The sequence below is a fragment of the Polypterus senegalus genome, chromosome 1 (genome assembly GCF_016835505.1).
Source record: "Polypterus senegalus isolate Bchr_013 chromosome 1, ASM1683550v1, whole genome shotgun sequence".
In the NCBI taxonomy this organism is placed as follows: Eukaryota; Metazoa; Chordata; class Cladistia; order Polypteriformes; family Polypteridae; genus Polypterus; species Polypterus senegalus.
In genome coordinates this window covers 297,022,769-297,042,874 of record NC_053154.1, presented here as the reverse complement: position 1 = coordinate 297,042,874, position 20,106 = coordinate 297,022,769, and the positions used below count along the sequence as shown (strand labels likewise).

At 39.5% G+C, this 20,106-nt stretch overlaps 2 protein-coding genes across 3 annotated transcripts in view; one reads left to right on the top strand and one right to left on the bottom strand.

Annotated features, from left to right (window-relative positions):
- col17a1b (collagen, type XVII, alpha 1b) overlaps positions 1-9,878 on the top strand; it is a 71,271-nt gene extending 61,393 nt beyond the window's left edge. The window contains exons 51-57 of the mRNA XM_039734411.1: positions 2,730-2,912; positions 5,664-5,804; positions 5,953-6,111; positions 6,434-6,589; positions 6,685-6,756; positions 8,198-8,251; positions 8,363-9,878. Of these exons, the coding sequence (XP_039590345.1) occupies positions 2,730-2,912; positions 5,664-5,804; positions 5,953-6,111; positions 6,434-6,589; positions 6,685-6,756; positions 8,198-8,251; positions 8,363-8,412 (815 nt within the window). The 3' untranslated portion in view covers positions 8,413-9,878. The remainder of the gene's footprint in view (positions 1-2,729; positions 2,913-5,663; positions 5,805-5,952; positions 6,112-6,433; positions 6,590-6,684; positions 6,757-8,197; positions 8,252-8,362) is intronic.
- slka (STE20-like kinase a) overlaps positions 8,546-20,106 on the bottom strand; it is a 105,844-nt gene continuing 94,283 nt past the window's right edge. For both annotated transcript variants that reach the window (XM_039734423.1, XM_039734432.1), the window contains 5 exons: positions 16,139-16,263; positions 15,823-16,011; positions 13,674-13,799; positions 12,506-12,619; positions 8,546-12,112 (listed from right to left, as the gene is read on the bottom strand). In XM_039734423.1, coding sequence (XP_039590357.1) covers positions 11,966-12,112; positions 12,506-12,619; positions 13,674-13,799; positions 15,823-16,011; positions 16,139-16,263 — 701 coding nt within the window. In that variant the 3' untranslated portion in view covers positions 8,546-11,965. The remainder of the gene's footprint in view (positions 12,113-12,505; positions 12,620-13,673; positions 13,800-15,822; positions 16,012-16,138; positions 16,264-20,106) is intronic.

Genomic DNA, 20,106 nt, shown 5'->3' with positions numbered 1-20,106 from the left:
TGTGTTCACTCCTGGGCAGTGAAATCTTAAGACAGTCACCTACCTACAGCTGGGAGACAGCGAAGTGGTTTAACACGTAGTGTCTGGCAGTGCTAGCGCATGACGTGCCTACCTGCAGCGTACAATTGGCCCTCTTGCTGCATCTGCTGGCAGTTAAGTCATTACTGAAGGCACAGAATGCTGACTAAGCCTTTTTAAAGTGACATTGTGACAACTGAACCACACTGGGTGAAAGTGCAACTCATGATCCTTTGTGCGTTTGATAGTTTGCAGTGCCCCACTGTGCCTACTCTACCACTTCTTCAAATACACAACCCGTTACCACAGTTTCCTTGTTACAGAAGCTCTTATGGTCCTTTTCTCCATACATTTGCCATCAACGTTTCACTCCCATGTATTTTTCCAGTTTTTCTTCACAGCTTAGCTCACTGAGTGATTGTTAATTTCTTTCTTTTTGAAGATTTTCCACATTTTTTGTTTTTACCATAACAATTTTGTTTGTTCAAATTCTTGTTTTCAGCGTTTAATGAACAGGAACTACTCATAGAGGTCAAAGGGCAAATCCAAGGCTACAGACTGTCAGCTCGTAAATGCGTGTACAATCAGCAGGAAGTGTCTGGTCGCCGAGTGTCACAATACTTTACTAACTACATAGGGGGTTGAAGACAAGTGAGAGTAATCTAAAATATAAAATTATATGCCCAGAAATACTAGCGCATAAGAAGAGCGTATTGTTACTTGCCCAATATGTAATTTTTTTCCTCTTATACCCAAATCACTTTTATATAGAGATAAAGCAACCAAAAAACATATACTGGGCTGCAGCACTGAGCATCAACTACCAAATAAATAAATGCATTTTCTACTCTTTCAACTTACTTTTATGTCATCATTTGGTTATAATGCATATTTTTCCATGAAATGAGATAGGGTGGAGGCATGATGCATACAAAAAGTGGTAGTTTTGAAATGCTTAACTATATTTTATATTGGGCATAATATTCATCTTTCTGTCTCAAATCCATAATAATGTGTTTAAAGCAAAGGCAACACTAAGAGTTTACTGTAATAATTAATATATGCAGCGGGCTCTGTACTTCAGCCACACATACAGACGAGGCATGAAAAATGAACAGTCCGCCGTGAACACAGGCCCCCCCATGATGTTCGCTGTGGTCCAGTTTCCTACATGCTGTGTGTAATATCCAGTGTTTGTAGAATGGTTGATACGTGTATGAATGCAGGGTAATGTCTTCAATTTGTAAATACTGAACATTCCTTAAAAAAAAAGCCAAGTTCTTCTGTTCTGCTAAGTGCCTGAAGGTGGCAGTGCACAAACGTTCTCTTCCACATTGGTGACTCGGTCTTGTTAGATTGTGTGTCTCCTCTTTTGTATTTGATGTCGGATCATCTTGCTGCTCTGCTCAGTTCATGGAGCTTCTGTTTTCCTGAATTCTTTGGTTCTGGTGCCAACTAACCTCTGCATAAGCAAAAAGGGACAATTCTTCTGCCCATCCTTTTCCTTCATCTTCTCACTGTACTTTTTTCTCTGCTTAGCCTTGCTGGAGCAGCTTCTGGTCTAAAATCTACTCCTGGTACCTCCTGTTCAACCCATTTTATTTGCCTGTTCCTGTAATGTTTCCATCATTTTTGGTTGTTGCAGACCAGCTTCCGCTGCCAAACATTCTGTAGCAGAGTTGTGCAAAAAATGATATGGGGCTTTCCTAGGACTGCTTAAAGACCTCACCGAGGGTGTAACATGTTGATGTGTGCCCTTGTAGACTCAAGGATGCACGTTAAGACGTAACTGTCTTGTGAAAAAGTCTGTTCTTCATGCACATCTCTTTTACAGCAGTACCCATCCCATTATCTTGCTGTGCTTGGCCTCTTCTCCTCATCGCACCGCTCCCGCTCATTGCTACATGCGGCTCAAGGCTTCACATTCTCCTTGCTGCCTTCTGATACCCATCCCACACTACCTGAGATGAAAAACCCGCTTTCTGTTTCTGCAGCCTCCCAACTTTCTGCAAAGTTTCTACTGATGATGAGGCAGTGTGATAAAATGAAGTAAAAATGCACAGACAATCGGGTCACCAAAGATGTTTGCTGTTTTGGTGCCTTCATGTGATGAGTGGTAGACCATAGAAATGTGACCTACTGACTTGCATCATTCTATGAGAAATTACTCTTCAGTCATGGGTTTGTGGCAATGAGTACATTTTATAACAGCTGTGTAAGCCATTAATGTGTTGGTCAGTGAACCAGGACTGATGCTGTTTGATCCACCATTACGTTTTAATTTATTCCATTTATAATTTGAAAAATGGGTTGCAAAATGCAAAAGAGATGGTTTCAATGCTTCTTCTTTAAGTCCTGTTTGTTCTTTCACTGGCGAAGGCATGTAAAACCAGGTGATATGTACTGGTTATTGGTACTGTGTCAAAAACGTTACAATTAGCAAAATACATAAGTACCAGCTTCCTTAAAAATACATCTCCATCGGAGTTAACTGTTTCATGAAGCAATCAGCATCCTCCCTAGAATGACTGAAAACCATTTCTCTGCTCCAGATGATCACTGGACTTAAAAGCGAGAAGCCTTGACTGCCATCTCTGAAACTAACTAACTACGTTTGGTGCACCATGTGCATGGAGGTACTGTGTAAATACCGAGAGGCTCACGTGGTATTTACACCAAAAGGTCTTTCTCTTGCTCTCTCTCCTTCTAAGACTCAGAATTTCGAGGAATTGTTGGTCCCCCTGGTCCTCCGGGACTACAAGGAAGACAGGGTCCACCTGGGCCCCCAGGTCCATCTGGGTTTGTCACATATAGTGGTACAAGTGGCCTAAGTCGTACAAGTGAAACAAGTGATTCAAGCTACAGGGTAGAAGACATCAGAAGCTACCTGCAGAGTAAGCCTGGTTTCTTAGTACTTTTGTTATTTTTCAGTATTTTTATGAATAAATACAATAACTTAAAACGTGTACCAGGTATGGTTAATAATAGGATACCTTTTATTTATTAAATTTATTTAAACACATTTTCATTTTTGTTGGAATAACATACACTACCTTAGGTGAAGTTGAAAGAAACATATTAAGAATTCACCCTATAAAGGACAGAAAGAAAATGTAAAAGCTGTCAACAAAAACCTGCCTTGTGTGCGGTTGAACATGGTGGATCCCACCAGAAATCATACTTGACATGACAATGCAGGCTCCAGTGATCACCTATCCTGTCCCTGCCAAAGCTAAGCCAGAGTCACATCTGATACAGGAACAGATAAGAATTAAATCATCTCCAAACTTCATCATCTAGTGGTAGTGACATGGCAAATAATGAAGACTGAAAGCATAAGATTAAGTTAAATTATTGGTATAAGCAGAACGTTACACCATCATGTTTGGTATAGAAAGTCTCATCAATGAGATGCACAAAACACACACCCGGCATGTCTCAGAGGTCACAATTTCTAAAGACTCACTCCAGGTACCTCCAAGTTCTGTGATGAACCCCCTTGTAAGACTACTGGATGAATAACCCGATTTTATCCAACAGAACACTTTTTATCCACCACAGTCGTAATCCTAACCTGAGCAGATCACTTAATCTCCATTTCTTGTGGTTGTTAAAAGTGTAATATATATTACATATACACACAGTAAAATCATCACTTAGATTAATTCTTGCAGGGTTAAATAAAACTTGTTTGTAGAGTGGACATACTGTATATGTGCACTTAAGTGCTAATTTAATACGAGTGATCTTTACTGTATTCATGAAAACAAGTACACTGTCTGTCTTGTTAAATTATACAGGAATTCCTCGGTTATTTAATGATCACAACGAGGCTTTTTTTTTTTTGTAAAATATTAAGTATAAAAGAAGTACCAACCTGCTAAAGTGCGTCATTGTGCAACCTCCTTACACAGAACAGGCCCCCGTCTGTCATTAATATTGTGTGCACTGCAGAACACCAGGTCACTGTAAGTGAATGCTTAGCTGATTTCACACTTTCTGTAGTGGTGTTAATATTTTTTATAAAATTTTGTCCAGTATATTAGGAAAACATAAAGAAACATCTTTAGAAACTAAAATCCATATTTATAAAGATGGTAGAAGCTGGATACGAGAAATGCCACTTAGAACCACCGCTGGGTTAGCACCAGGCCATCAAAGGAGGGTGGATGGAGAGCATTTACTTCTCAGGTGCTTCTCTACTGCTGAACTCCAGTAGTCTGGGGGTCTTGAGGGTCATTTCGCAGAGTTGAGGAAAGACAGACAGATAATGCCTCGGAGCTCAAATGAGGTGCAGCCAGCAGTGTCATGTCGCGGCAGAAAGAGCGAGAGCAGACACAACCCCATCCCTAAACCTCAGGTTATTACAACATGTAGCCATATTCTTCCTAATGTCGTATATGTAAAATGGGCCTCTTACAGTGAACTAAAATCCCAGGACACATTTACTTTATTCATTAAGGTATTACTGTAATTTCCTGATGTTTAAACTAATAAAGAAGAGTTTATAAGTCTAAATTATAATTGTTTCCCTCAAAATTTCTCCCTGTGGCACTTTTTGTTTTCCATGCTGTCTGCTGTGGTTTTTCTCTGTGTCTCGAGGGGATGACGTTTGATATTTAAAACAACTCAATCTTAATGAAAAGAAAACAAAATAAATAACCAATGTACATATGTATTATGTATGTCCACAATCATAAAAATTCTATTATGTGGGTTTGAAAATGAACAGATGGGCATTAAAACATAAAAAAAAGAACATTCACAGGAAATCTGAAAGAGTTAAAAATTATATTCATATCAATTTATTAATATCAGATATTGCGGTTACATTATTATTTCAATAAGGAAGATATGTTACGATATAAACCCAGCACGTGAGTATCAGTGATTGCATATGTGCCATCTGGAGAAAGTTTTATTTTTGGTGACCTAAACTTAGAGCCTGGATTTTTGACTCGATTCTGTGATTTGCCAGTCTGAGGCTCACTGGATTCAACATTCAATTGCTAGCCGACTGTAATTCCTCCTTACATAAATAAAGTGCCACATAAACATACCAACTTTGCATTTAGCCAGTAATAATGATAATAATAATAACATAGTAGCCACAACTAGAACTACATGGGCAAGAAATGTCAGGACAATCTTATTACCATAATTCAGAATTATGCCTGCAGAAATGTAAGACTTTTAAGGATTTCTGCACAGACAGGCAAAGTGAGGAACGTTTTACACATTTTGCCAAAAATTACTTTTCCAGATACAGTCACCCCCAACCCCCACCAACAGATGTACAATAAAATTCTTTTTTGTCTTGAAAGATCCATTAACATAAGTAAAATAAAGCACATGGAAATCAAAACCTACTGCCATGCGTTATTTTAACAAAACCAAAACTGAATAGCATCAAATATGGCTTCCCCTTTCTTCATACAGATGTGCTATTGTTTGCTGGAGCTCAATGCACATAACAGATAGCTGCATGACTAGCAGCGTGTGCAGTAGCTAGAATTGTGCTAAGTGGTGATGTTTCGACTGAGGCTGTCAACTTGCCATGTATCATGTGAACATGGCAGTTTAAGAAATAAGGACAGCTTGCATACTTTACAAGATATGTTACTGAATTCTTTCCTGTATCGCAGATGTAGGTTTCAGTGGTCCTCCTGGTCCCCCTGGCCCACCAGGTCCCCCTGGCATACCTGGATTATCTGGAGGACTAGTCTCATATGCAGAGAATACACAGAGGGATCGCTTCCAAACTGAACTTATTGAGTACCTTACCAGTAAGTGACACTTCAAGTTAAATGAAAAATATACCATCAAAATATGAATGTTATTTGTACAAATGCATGGAATGTGACTGAAATTAATTGGAAATGATTCCTATGCCAGTCACTTGACTTTCCTGAAAGCAGGTGCTTTGTTTTGTAGGTGACAATGTGAGAAGATACATCTCGGGGCCGCCAGGTCCTCCAGGACCCCGTGGGCATAAGGGTGAGCGTGGTGAATCTGGCTACATACTGGATGGCAGGCAAAGTGGAAAGTTGGACTACGCCAGCCTAGCACTTCAGCTGAAAGACTACATGAAGAGTAAGCATGCAGGATTAGCAGAAGACCACTCAAATGTACCTTCTTGTCCATTTTCAGCAGTAGAAAGGCTGTCTATATTATAAACATAATACTTAATTGCCAAAGGTTCAAATAGTTTGGTAGAGCATTTAACAAATATCTTGGGCCTTCATGTTCAAGATTACATAAAATATTCACAAGCCTGTCTGGTGACTCTAATTTAGATTCAGTTCATGTTTTTGTTAAAACTGCACTTTCAAACACCTTTGTTCATATAACAGCAGTGCTCGTTTCTTTAACATGCAATGGTGGATAACAACCTCTGGTGTTTATTCTCTTAAAGGCCAAGGTCTGATAAGTGAGTATTCTCACAGTGTGTCTGAAAGAGTCATCCAGCAAGGACCTCCTGGTCCCCCCGGCCCTCCAGGTCCTCCGGGATACAGCCGAGTTATCGGAGCATATGGCAATGTGACTACAGACCTTATGGAATTCTTCAGAAGTAAGCAGGAGAATAAAAAGAAATCGTGTCTCTCTATGAATTTAGACAATACTTTTTTTGCATAACAACTATTCAAATTTCTAATGTCTTTCCAGCTTATGGAACTATTCAAGGACCACCTGGCCAAAAAGGAGACCGGGGTTACCCAGGACTCAAAGGGGACAGGGGTGAGTCTGACTGACCTCAAAGTAGTCAAGCTTTAAAAATTGTTGGGAGCAAGAGAGGGGTTGGTTTGACAAGCAGTAACAGCATTTATTTTCAAAATTTTAAAAAAAGCCATGTTTAAAAATGGAGATTAGTCATTTCAGTTAATTTGTATTAATTCTGTAAGGCCACGTTAAACACACAATTACATTTGATCCAGTTTTGCATATAAACCCAGCTGACTAAGTATAAACAGTACAAATACAGAGAATTCAATCCTTGAAGGGACGCAGATGATGCGGCTGTGGATGCCCAGAGTCTGGCTGAGCCTGAAGCGAACCACATTGGAGGCGTCTCTAAATACAAATATACAGACTGCTGGTACCACAGGGAGGTGGAGACGACTTATTGGAACCAGAAGTGTTTTGGAATATACATTTGTGTAGTCTAGAAAGCAGAGTTATTACTGTTAACGAGATGAGACACAATTATTTACAGTACCTACATGATTGCCATAGAAGTATAGATGCAAGTTAAGAGGAGTTAAAATGTTCTTATCTTTTCTTTACAAAAATTACGACGATATTGTCATAAACATGATGGTCACTTGGCTGTGCTGTTGTTACTTTGTATATTACATACAAATATGAACAGTTGAACTAACAATTCCCAAAAAAGCAAAATGGTAGCCACATCTCATTTTTTGTAACTGCCTTCCCTGGTAAATGTGGCAGCAGGCCAAGCAGGTCCGTCCCAGCTACACACTCCGGCTCTTCTGGGGGATTCCCAGGTGTTCTCAAACCTGCAGAGATACAGAATCTCTTCAGCGTGTCCCGCGTCTGGCACTGGTCTTCATCAAGTTAAACCTGCCTGGGGGCATCCTAGCACATAATAAGAATAAGAATAAGAATTCATTCTTTGCATGTATATAGCACTTTTCTCACTACTCCAAGTGCTCAGCAATTGCAGGTTAAAGGCCTTGCTCAAGACTGTCAGCCCATCCATTCTGCCAAGAAACCTCATTTTTGCTGCTTGTACCCCTGACTCTGGTGAGGACAGGGTGCAGATCGACGGCTAAACCAGGAGTTAAGACTCTGAACATCTGCCGCTGCTCTAGTCCACTAGTCAATCTCACGTCCCATTTTTTATCACTCGTCAATAAGATCCTAGAGTATTTGAACAACAGAAATTAAAATAAATGGCAAGATGGAATTAAAAGCAGAGACGTTCATTTTTAAGTCCAGTGATTTACTGAAAGAGTGTTTACCAGTCAAGCAGTCTGTCCATCCATCCAGTTTTAATTCATTTGTCCAGTTCAGTGAGAGAACAACTGAATGTGCATTTAAGAAGATTAACTAGAAATGAATAATGTAAGCAAAACTGAAATGAACTCATTTAGAATTAATAAAAATATCTGTGAAAAATGGAAACTAATCACATAAATGATTTCTAAATGATACACAGGTGATGTGGGACTCCCAGGTCCACCAGGAATGCAAGGTCTGAAAGGAGAGAAAGGTAAGAAAGGAAATAAAAACTAAAAAAGGAGACAGAAGGTGAATGTGTCTTGATAAATACATGCAGATCTGAACCTTTTACTAACTTTTCACATTATTATGCATTTTTAAGGAGAACAAGTATTTGTTGGTCGGAGGAAGAAAAGAAGCACTGGAGTCTAAGCCGGCATTTACAGATCTCAGCAAATGCCTCATTAATTTATGTAAAGTTTCATAACGTACTTGAACTATAAGGCTGTAAGAGAAGACGGACGGGTGGTGAGAGTGTTGTATTTATACTCCGTTTTTTTTTTTTATTCTAACTGGCTAAGGGCAAGATACGTAACGGCACCATTTTCCTTTTAACAATCAATCACATTTCAATTTATAGTAAAATTCACTTTAGAATCAACAGTGTGATAAATGGAAGATATTTATCATTTACCTTTAATATTGCAAAAATACTTATCTGTGCAAGTTTGAAGTTCTCACGTTACCACACACCTCTGCAGAGAAAGCACAGCAAAGAGATTGTGCCTTTCTTAAAATGCGTACAGCAGAGTGTGCAGAAGTGGAATAATAAACTAGACGACATGGTCAGTAAGTCTCACGCAGTCCATGTCACTGTTAATGCACACATACGGGTGTATCATCCCATTTTTGAAAAATCTTAAACTCTCACACTGCATGCTTTTTTGCTCAGTTTCCTTAGCATCAACAATTGCATAACGATTGTAAAAGAAATACCTGTTGTTTTCTTTGGTGGCTTGCATTTAAATATGTTTGAAAACTTTAAACAGTTTGTTGGACTAGATGTTGCTGACGAAGCGATACTGATTTTTTTTTTGTGAAAAATAATTTTTAAAGTGCAATTTATAAAAATTCTATCCAAACAACTCCTGTCTTTAAATTGACATATTTGTGCCTACACACTTAATGAAATCAGTTTTATTCCTGTTAAAAAATGAATTCTGGCAAGTTGGTATAACAATGAATTTAAGAAGGCTGTGTTATTTTTACTGATCATTGCGTTACTTGCATTTCATACTATACAGAGCAGACCCAAACATTTTATTTAACTTGGAGATGTCATCTGCATGTACGTCAAAATGAAAAAGAAAAGAAATTCACCACCCAGTTTGGCAATAAAACCGCGGTCAGTCATTCTACAGTAGGCACTTCTACCAATGCTATGAAATTTGAGAGCTTCATTTGTTCACAGTAAAGCAGATGGAAATGCAATATTTTTTTAAAGTATTTGTAATAAAAGTGTACCAAAAATATAAAATGTGGAAGGGGACTTATTTGAAATCTTTTTTCTTTTTAAAGCTCCTTATTTGCTTCTTCTCACGGTGAAGGGAAAGTCAACTATTGTACATAAACTAAGGTTATGAATGTGCTTTGGATAGTCAAACGTAACGCTAAGGCAGGGCTCCTCAGTTACATCCTGCAGGGCTCTAGTAGCTGGCAGGTGTTCCCTTTCTTTACTTAGAACCACTAGCTCGCCAGCTAACATGCTTCCATTTAAAGCTGTGTTAACAAAATGTGATAAAGTCAATGAGAAAGAAGGAAAAGACCAAGAGCTACAAATCTGTCCAAGATCACAAACATGTGGATGGATGGATGGATGAGGTTCTCAGAAAACAACAAAAAAAAAAAAGTCTTGGAAGAACATAAGCAGTAAGGAGCCATACCACTAAATGCCAAGTTCCTTCATCTGCCAGGCCTGGCTTCTATGAATCTGGCTGGAAGAAAAACCTGCAGAACCATAACTGAGGACCCCGATCTACACTACTTCTATTATTAAACTTCATGTTTCGAGGGACATTGTCTGCCTTTTGCTGCCGACGGTTTAGAGACAAATCTTAGTAGTCACATTCGTAAACAGCAGTTTATCATTTTTATTAACAGATTGTTCATTAGTCTATGCCTGATATAATGCATCATTAAATATTTAAACATTTTATTTACAGCAGAACCAAGTCTACAGAATCAACCTCTTAATTCTGATTTCATACAGAAATATTAAATTCAAGATCTGTTTGTTTGACTAACCAGATCTACATTAACTGAAGAATTACCTGTGGAGTTTTAAAATATGATAAAACAAAGTTCTTGTATTACTCAGAAGTAGTCTGGATTAAAGAAATGAGAAAACGGTGTCTCTTTCATGATAAATGATTTTATAGAACATAAGTGATATTTGTATCCTTGCACTTATCATTCTGTACATAAATATGAAATATTAAAGTGATTAAGCATTAGCTATAACTTTTAGTGCATTTTTTGACATATAATACCCAAAAACGTGCCAATGGCCAACCTAATCAATGAATTGTGTTTAACCCAAATGCAGCTCGTCTAAATATGCATCAGCAATTTGCATTATTGTATAATAAAAGAAAAGGCAAAGAAAATAACAGAATAACCTAACTGCAGTAGAAGCGGATCATAATGTAAATTTATATTGGCTATAAAACCATGTCGATTAGTTTGCTATGAACTAGTTACGTAGCAGTTATACCAGAGCAGAGTCGTCCTAAGCTTATCCTCCAAGGTATACCAACCCCTCAAAACAGCCTGCTGCCCGCCGCTAGTAACACCAGGGGGCCTGCAAGCCGAGTTTGAGGAGGCGTAAAAACAAATAAAGAGATTTGTATTTGTGCAGCAGGTTCCAAGAGCAGCATTCACTTACATCAGCCGAGGCGTTTATGGATTAGAATAAATAGCCCACAATCACAAAGAATAAATGGCAAAACTTTCAAAATGCAACAGTGCCAAACGTGGCATAGAGCTTACATTCATTAGATAGTTTGGGCCCAACTCTACATCCAACATTTCAGTTTCACTTTTATTTACTTATTCTGAAACTAAGAAGTTAAATTTGTCATCAAATTAAAGATTTAAGAAATGTGTTCCTTTTTGTGCAAAAGCATAACTTTATGTCATTTCATCCAAATGCACCAGACGATGAAGAGAGGTGTCTACATGGAGCGAAGGGCAACACTGAATACCCGATCACGGCAAGCACAGGTCAGCGCCAGCAGCTGGACGTTCTTCATGCACGTCAGGAGTGTCTTGCATCTCGTTTTAAAAAGCGATCAATCGCGTACTGAACATACTTTACAAGGTATTTCAGAAAAGGAAAAATCTGTACTGCAATAAGAAATAATTTATAAATGTGCAATCCAAATATTTCAAAAGTACAATCCACTAAAGTTTTGTGAGGTGGAATGCTTGTAAAAGGCTACAAATTTTAGTATTATAAATATCGACGAATCTTCTCACAAATCCCAAAATACATTTAGTGCAAAGACATCTGGGAAATGTCAGCAGCAACTTGAAAAATAAAGAGTACTAAAAATAAACTGTTTAGTGGATCTGACGTAACAGGCACTTTTTTGATATTTTCAGAAAGGAAAGCACCTACAATTATATAATTTGATTAAAATTCAGTTCTGTAGCAGGCTTAATACCTGAGTCATTTGTGGAAGAATAAAAGGGTGTTGTAGAACTCCATCTGTTCTTTATGTAATGCAAAAATAAAGGAAGATTACAAAATATCCACTGAATCTACATGGTTTGATACAGCAATGCCATCTTTATGGTTAATACCTAATTGTCCAATGTTTAAAAAAAGCATACACTGATTTTTTCCATAGTAATATAAAACAATAGTAGATTAAACTGAGTACTCTCACGATAACTTCATGAATATGTCAGCACTTTCTTCTGATTAGGAACCTGTTGACTGCAGACTCGGTACAGGGTAGAATTTGGAAATTCGACTTTGCGCCGAGGGGTTAAGGCATTCAGATTCTCCACTCATTTTGAAAAACACTTCCTGCTCCTGGAGTTTTCTTGCAAATTCTTCTTCTAAAGCCTGCATAAAACGATATAAATGAAAGCAAACAATCTCTTAAAAATACAGAAAACGTTTGATATCCAGTGGACTAACGGATACAGAAATAGAGCGGTTAGTAAAGCAAACCGAATGAAGATCCCCAGGGCTACTTTACGGAATCAGCTTTAAATGGCTGCCTGTGCTTTCCTAATGCATTCATTGTGAATCCCGCACGACTCCGATCCTCCCACCTGTTAATGCGTTTCCTAACGTCAGCCTGTAGCGGCAGAGTGGGCCACACAGTTTCTCTTGGCAGCACCGACCCTGACCGCAGCCCCAGGCCATCATAAGGCGCTCGTCTGCTGGACCAGGTGACCACCTTAACACTCGGGTTTCGAATACACGCCAGGCCAGGTTTGTTTTGCTGCTCACCTTTTTCCTGGGGCGTAGTTTCTCCCTCCAGTCCTTCAGCTCCATGCTGTGCTCTTCATCCAGCTCCTTCAACTTCTGTGTCTCATGCTCAATTAACAAATGGCACTTTTCATTCTTGAAAAAAGAAAGACAAAACAGGGAATTAAAAAAAAAAAATTCCCAGATGCATGTCCTTGTATTTTATATAAAAATAATGGAGATCAAATACAAGTAATTAAATTACATATTAAGATACATGACAGAATGAGGATATACACTACACACCACGTTAAAAGTTACTACACGATGGTGAAAGGTCACTGATTAGCTGATCTGTATTTCATTCAAATAAAGCTATTTAACAAAACAGTGTTCCTATTTTGAAATTTGGTAAGAAGAACTGATAACGCATCTCCCATTTCTCCTGACCTGTCACCTACTCTACAGGACATTTTTAAAATTTTAACAACAAACAATTTTAGGGGTTTCACCTGCTTGTAAACAGAAGGAAGCAACTAATGAAGCAGCAACCAGGCTGAGTTCAGGGGAAAAATGAAAAGAGCTGAGCCTTTACAGTTTAAGCAAAAGATTAAGAGGAGACACGACTGAAGTGTTTAAAATTCTGAAGGGAATCAGTCCATTGGATCAAGACTTGTATTTTAGAATGAGTTCATCAAGAACACGGGGACACAGTTGGAAACTTGTTAAGGGTAAATTTTGCACAAACATTAGGACGTTGTTCTTTACACAAAGAACGATAGACACTTGGAATAAGCGACCAAGTAGTGTGGTAGACAGTAAGACTTTAGGGACTTTCAAAACTCGACTTGATGTTATTTTAGAAGAATTACGAGAATATTGAATGGCCTGTTCTCGTCCAGAGTGTTCTCCACACATGTGAGCATCCGACAGCTCCACATTGCCTTCTTTTACCTTATTTTCAAAATCAGACGTTTGATTTAGCTTTTATAAAGATAAAAAGCTGTTTTATACAGTGCTCTACACTGCGTACACACAAATATAATGCATTAGTAAAGTAATAAAGCATGCAAAGTTTGTATACATAAAAAAAACAATTCTACTAAACACTCAGTGAAATGTTACTAATCTCAATGGCCAGATTAATGGTCCTCAGCCCACCACGACACCTGCAGATACGCTAAAGCAAAGACAAAGCAGACGGTGGCACCTGAAGCTGCTGCAGCTCTCGAATGTTAGCGTCACACTGGAGCTGGAGGTCTCTCATTTGGTTCTCGTGTTTCTGATGCTGCTGCAGTCTTTCATTCTTTTGTCTTTTATCTTCTTGGACAGCAAACTGTTAAAACAGTGTTAAATCGTTAATTTGTAATGACTTTGAACATACACTGGCATAATATGAACAAATCAAGCTTACATATAGACTAGCATTTAAAAGTTTGGAATTGTCCAGAAATGGCGGTTTTTGATAGAAATGGATACCTTAAATGCAGCCACGATAAACATTTATTACACACAGGAATGTAAAGCCCCATTTTCAGGAGTCATCTCTTCAGCGTCCTGCTGGTCAGTGCCCGAGCTAATCCTTCGTTAGTCAGGTTTAAATGCTCATTTGTTATTAGAGAAGCCTTGACATCTTGCCTGAAGAAGGAGCCAGAGTTGACTTGGCAGCTTTCATATTGTAATCTTTTTAGTTGGCCAATAAAAGGTGTCATTCTGCTTGACCCCTCGTCACATCCATAAAGGCTAACACAGAACAGCACCCTAGTACTACAGCGAAACCTCCTGTGTTTTATCCGCATCGTGTTAGCAGCACTTGGTGTTCTCTGTGGATTTAACATTAAATCAAATAAAAGTCCTGGGAATGAAACAGAAAACCTCCTGAATGTGCTTGTCATTTTACTATTATGAGTTCACTTTTATGGACAGAATTTCTAGGCGCAGCCAGGGTGTTGAGGGGGTCCGGTTTGGTGGACTCAGGATTGGGTCACTGCTTTTTGCAGATGATGTTGTCCTGTTTGCTTCATCAGGCCGTGATCTTCAGCTCTCTCTGGATCGGTTCGCAGCTGAGTGTGAAGCGGCTGGGATGAGAATCAGCACCTCCAAATCCAAGAGCATGGTCCTCAGCCGGAAAAGGGTGGAGTGCCCTCTCAGGGTTGGGGGAGAGATCCTGCCCCAAGTGGAGGAGTTCAAGTATCTCGGGGTCTTGTTCACGAGTGAGGGAAGAATGGAGCGTGAGATCGACAGGTGGATCGGTGCGGCGTCCACAGTGATGCGGGCTCTGCATCGGTCTGTCGTGGTGAAAAAGGAGCTGAGCCGTAAGGCAAAGCTCTCAATTTACCAGTCGATCTACGTTCCTACCGTCACCTATGGTCATGAGCTATGGGTAGTGACCGAAAGAACGAGATCGCGAATACAAGCGGCTGAAATGAGTTTCCTCCGCAGGGTGTCTGGGCTTTCCCTTAAAGATAGGGTGAGAAGCTCAGTCATCCGGGAGGGGCTCAGAGTAGAGCCGCTGGATGAGGTGGCTCGGGCATCTGATCAGGATGCCCCCTGGACGCCTTCCCGGCGAGGTGTTCCAGCCACGTCCAACCAGGAGGAGGCCATGGGGAAGACCCAGGACACGCTGGAGGGACTATGTCTTCTGGCTGGCCTGGGAACGCCTCAGGATTCCCCCGGAAGAGCTGGAAGAAGTGGCCGGGGAGAGGGAAGTCTGGTCATCTCTGCTTAAGCTGCTGCCCCCACAACCCAATCTCGGATAAGCGGAAGAGGATGGATGGATGGAGTTAAACAGGGACTGAAAATTTAAGTCAAAAAACTCGAATTCAAACTAAGTAAATGTTTAGCTTCAAACTACTGCAATGTCGCAATCACGACACTTTACTGACAGGTAGTGGAAAGACAGTACTGAAAAAATAAAAGAAGAGAAACGTTAATGACTGCAATCCCAGCCAGTTGAGGATCAGCTCTACTGAAGGACAGCTTCAGGTCCGGATCACAGTTAAGTGAAGAAGACGTCCAGCTAACTCAGAACAGACAAGGAACAGGAATACACTGAAGGCCGGGCTGTCATCAAGCTCATCCTCCTGCTCTGCAGCCTCTGCTGTACTCACAATTATGGACCCAAGACAGCACTTTATGTGCATAGATGAAGCGTAGGATTGATGTGCTGTGTGATGTATAAGCCAACTAGGCATTCAAGTCATATATGAATGTATGGGGTAAAAGAGCATTATGGGACCAAACAGTGATTTCATTAAACAAAATGAATGCGTTAGTAATTTAAACAGACTTGGCAGACGACACTCATGATATATCGCATGCAATACACTGAGCATACAAATGAGAGCTCTAAGAAATACCCGTTTGATTTTTTCCCTGTCCTGATCTGGTGATCCAGATGACGTGATACGAAGACTCTTTTTAAACATGGCCATGCGAGTTTTTGCTTCACTTCGTTGTATTTTTGGCAGTCGACCCCTTTCTTGTGTTTGCCTGTTTTTCAGCTCCTCAATCAGTCTTTGGTTATACCTCTGCATCTGCTCCATTTCCTATTAAGAAAAGAAAAATTCTGCATGTTTGCTAGTTGCCAAAACTAACATGAAGGTGGCTTGAGAAAATCTACATTGTGTTTAAGAGAAATGAACAGAAATGCTTAAGCCTGAGTAACGCTCCAACCTTTTCATGCCTTTTAAGGAGCTGATGCCTCTGCATGAAGTACTGATCTTTTAACTGCTGTTTCAAAAGCTGATGTTTTTCTTGTAAGTGCCGCTCTTCTAGTTCCCATATTGCAGCTTCTCGTGCTGAAAAATGACAGAAAAGCTCACTGCAGAATGATCTGATGGGCTTACCTAAAAGGAAAACACTCAGAACAGAAAAACGAGCCTTAATACTCAGGAGTGGCAGCATCGGCCTAGAGCAGTGACAACATCCCCTTCAAAACACAAAATGTCCTCATATTGTGAATATCCAATCTGACTTATTTCAGTGTATATAATAACCAAAGAATACACAGATTTCTGCCAAAGTTTGCAAAAAATGTTTTCAGGCAGGTACCTATGAAAAGAATGGACTGTCTAGGGTCGGGTGTAAAGGAAAATATATTTCACAGGACACAGAGTGAAAAATAAGCATCGGCTCAAATTATTCAATTTCTAGCAACTATTTATTCCAAATGTTATCGCAAAAGATGTGTGACTGTATTACTTATTGTTCCTAAGTTTTTGAAATGGCTCCCAAGTAAAGTTAAGGCTGATGTCCAAACATTTCACCTAACATATAAAGCCTTACATGTTTTGAGCACTATTGTCAAAGTACGCTCACTAAAGCAACATTATGATGTGAGCAGGTTTGGTTCAGAGGATCACCACCACCTCTGTGGCTACACATCTAGAAAGCGGTGCAATGATCTGCACACTTGTGTCATAGATGGACTGTTGGTCTCGGATTTTCAGCTGGGCTAATGGACTCATCACTTTAGTCTTGTACAGGGGGTTCCAAAACTCTAAGGTCCCACAAAATGTGCCATCTGGTCAGGGTCTCGCACGAATATAAATCCTGCTGTAAAGCAGAGCATAATCTTGGATGTTGGTGACTGCTAAGTCACACAGCAGAAATGGAAGTGACCGTAGGTTTAATAACCAAAGTAAATGTTTAACGTAGGTAACTGCTGAAGCGAATGTAATCAAATGTAACATGATATTTAAAGCTTGGGGTACTCAACTTTTTTTTTTTCTGGATGGTGTCCAACCTCCAGGAATAAATGTTTTGAAGTATCATCATTTTTTGGTCTCATGGTGTTAAGTATGAGACTCTTCATGACGTAATATTAAAGGTTAGTCGCGCACTCAGCTGCTGTGTAACCAATCATCCCTTTAAAGCCCATGTCTCCTGGTCCACTTTTTTGCATTCCAACACGTACCAACTGGCATAGTTAGCATAGCACACAGGTTGAGAAACACTATTCGGGCCTATAACTACATTGATACAAGACTACTGTTAAGCAAGAAGTTAATAAAATTTCGATTTATGTTCATCTAAAAAGTATGCAAGGTAATTTACAGACTGCATTTTTTTTTCTTCCACGGCAGGACTGCTAAGAGCCCCAATTTTGAAAATCACTGGTCTAGCGTAAACCAATTTCATAAGCTGAAAAACGGTTTATGTTTGAATGGAAAAAAATGTGACAGTCCCTCAAGTTCACTTGTTTAAGCTAAGATGTGCCAATGTCTCATTCATTCAGATAATTTTAAAAGTTGAGAAGGTTTCTGATTCAACTACATGTCATGGTAGTTTTGTTCAAGATCCCCAAAACTGTTTGTGCAACCTGGCTTTGGTCCTAAATTTCCACTGGTGACTTTGATCTACTTTATCAATACCTTTGAGAATTCTGAAGACTAGAAACAGGCCACCACAGTCAAGACTAAACGGGTTTCATTCGGAGTCTTTTGCTGTATGACATGTCTAAGTCCCTGGAAGCACTTGGTTGTTCTTCTCTGTACGGCTCCAAGTGCTGCTGTGTTTTTTTTTGTATGTCCACAGTACTGTGGCCTCACTAGTGCATGATATAGCCTAAGCATAACATCTCATGATTTATACTCAATAGTTCAAGATAACCTTCCATTGCATTTGCCGTCTCAGTAGCTTCTGCACACTGTGTAGATGATGAAAATATGCAGCAGTACTTCACTAGCACAAGTTTATCGTCTGATCTTTCAAAGGTTCTTTTGCTCTCTTATGTAGTGTCTGGTAGTCCTTTAAATCAGAATAGCAGTTTTTTTTTCCCTTATACAGTGAGTGATCTTTTCTATTTTACTGTTTTAATAATGCCTATACTTATCCATTATAGCAGTCTTTTTTATTGGTTTTAAGGATAGTTATCTTAAGCCTGGATCATAAAGTTTCTGAAGTTGCACAATCTATCATTTACAGTTGTTTACTTTCCCATTCTGTGTTTTCTAGATACTTCCTCATCCTCATAAAGTCTGCTTTCTGTAAATAGGTAATATCACATTTTATGACGTTGTGATCACTTTTGCTTTTATTACTCTGTCTTTATTGTTCAAAAACATGAGATCTAAACTGGTGTCACTACATGAAACGAACTGAGTGAGAAAACATCCATTTGCCATGGGCTCCATTTCAGTTTTCTTCTTTTGTTATTTCTGATAGGGGCTTCCCAGTCAATGTTTGGAAAGTTAAAACAACCCATGACCATTCTAACCTCTTCAATTCACAGTATGTCTTGATATACAGACACCATCCTAACAAGTGGAGCTGGAACAAGAAGTGCTGAGGGTTTCGTGTTGCTAATCTGAGGGAGCTAAACAGCCATGCAGGAGTTTGTAAAGCATCATTTTTTTTTCCCCGCCAGCACAGAAGAAAAGGTATCCGAGTGTCTAGAGAAGCATTTGGACTTGTACTCAAAACTAGCAGCGACAAGGTGAGGCAGAAAGCACAGAAAGTGGTTGTGGAGATTGACAAGTCTATAAGTGAACAACTGGTGGTGTAGCAATGAATAGTTAAAAGTAACATTAATTCTGTAGCAGGAAGAAGTTAAAGCATATAACTGCATAGAGGACTTGTACAGTTAAGAAAGGAAAGGCAAATCCATTTATTTCACATGAAGAAAGTATTTATTTAATTACAGGTAAGCGACGGACTTTAAAAGCAGTTAAGAGAGGTGCTCTGCGGCAATAAAAAGACAAGTGAACAACTTGTAGCTGATATTTAGTAAGCGAGTTTTCTTATTAAGAAGGAAGTAGTGTGTAAAGGTTTTACTTGATAGAACACTTCTTAGAAGTCAGGAAAGTTAGTGTATTTAAGAGGGTGACAGCATAAGGGCTCATTAATATGAAGGAATATAAATGGTGTAACCAGAGATCTTCAAAGTTCTGAAGTAATAAGAGGGGCACAGAGTTATGAAAACAGGGAAAAGTGAAGTTTAGTAACTTCAAAGAAAGACCAACAGCAGGCAGTCAAAGGAGAGAGATTATAGAAGCTTAAAGGGCCAGAGGGTGTTAAAAAACTGCACTAGTTCTTTAATGTATTAATTTTGATCATTTCAGTTAAATCTTTTGAATTTAATAAAAAGAGTTGAGCAGTTTAGTAATCCAAAGCCAAATTTTGAAAATGCGGCCAGTGAAATTCAAGTCCTTTTGGAGGATGGCTTGGATGACTCGGTCCTCTTTGAAGGCTACATCTGCAGAAGATGCCAACTGATCCAGCACCTCAAATTCAAGGTTGCTGAACTAGAGGAGAAGTGGGCTGGCCTGTGTTGTAGTACAAAATTGGTGGCCTGGCCCACGTGTCCTTTTGAGAGAGGGAGAGTATGCACCCCTAAGGTGGTGTGGGAGCAGACAGGTAGAGAGAAGATGGATCATGGTTGCAGAACAAAGGGTGCACACTGACTGGGTGCATCAACCCCAGAATTAGGAGTGTCAAACCGTTTTCAGTCCTTGCCACCAGACAGTGTCTCTGAAAACTCTGAGATGGTACGCAGGCATGAGGAGCCCCAACAGGCCCCTTCAAAACCAATCCCCAGAGGTTGTGCTAGTGGAGGACTCCATCATTAAAGGGTCTTAAGCACAGGTTTGGTCCAGAAGAGGAGTCCTGCACAGTGCGTTACCAGTCAGGTGCACAGGTGG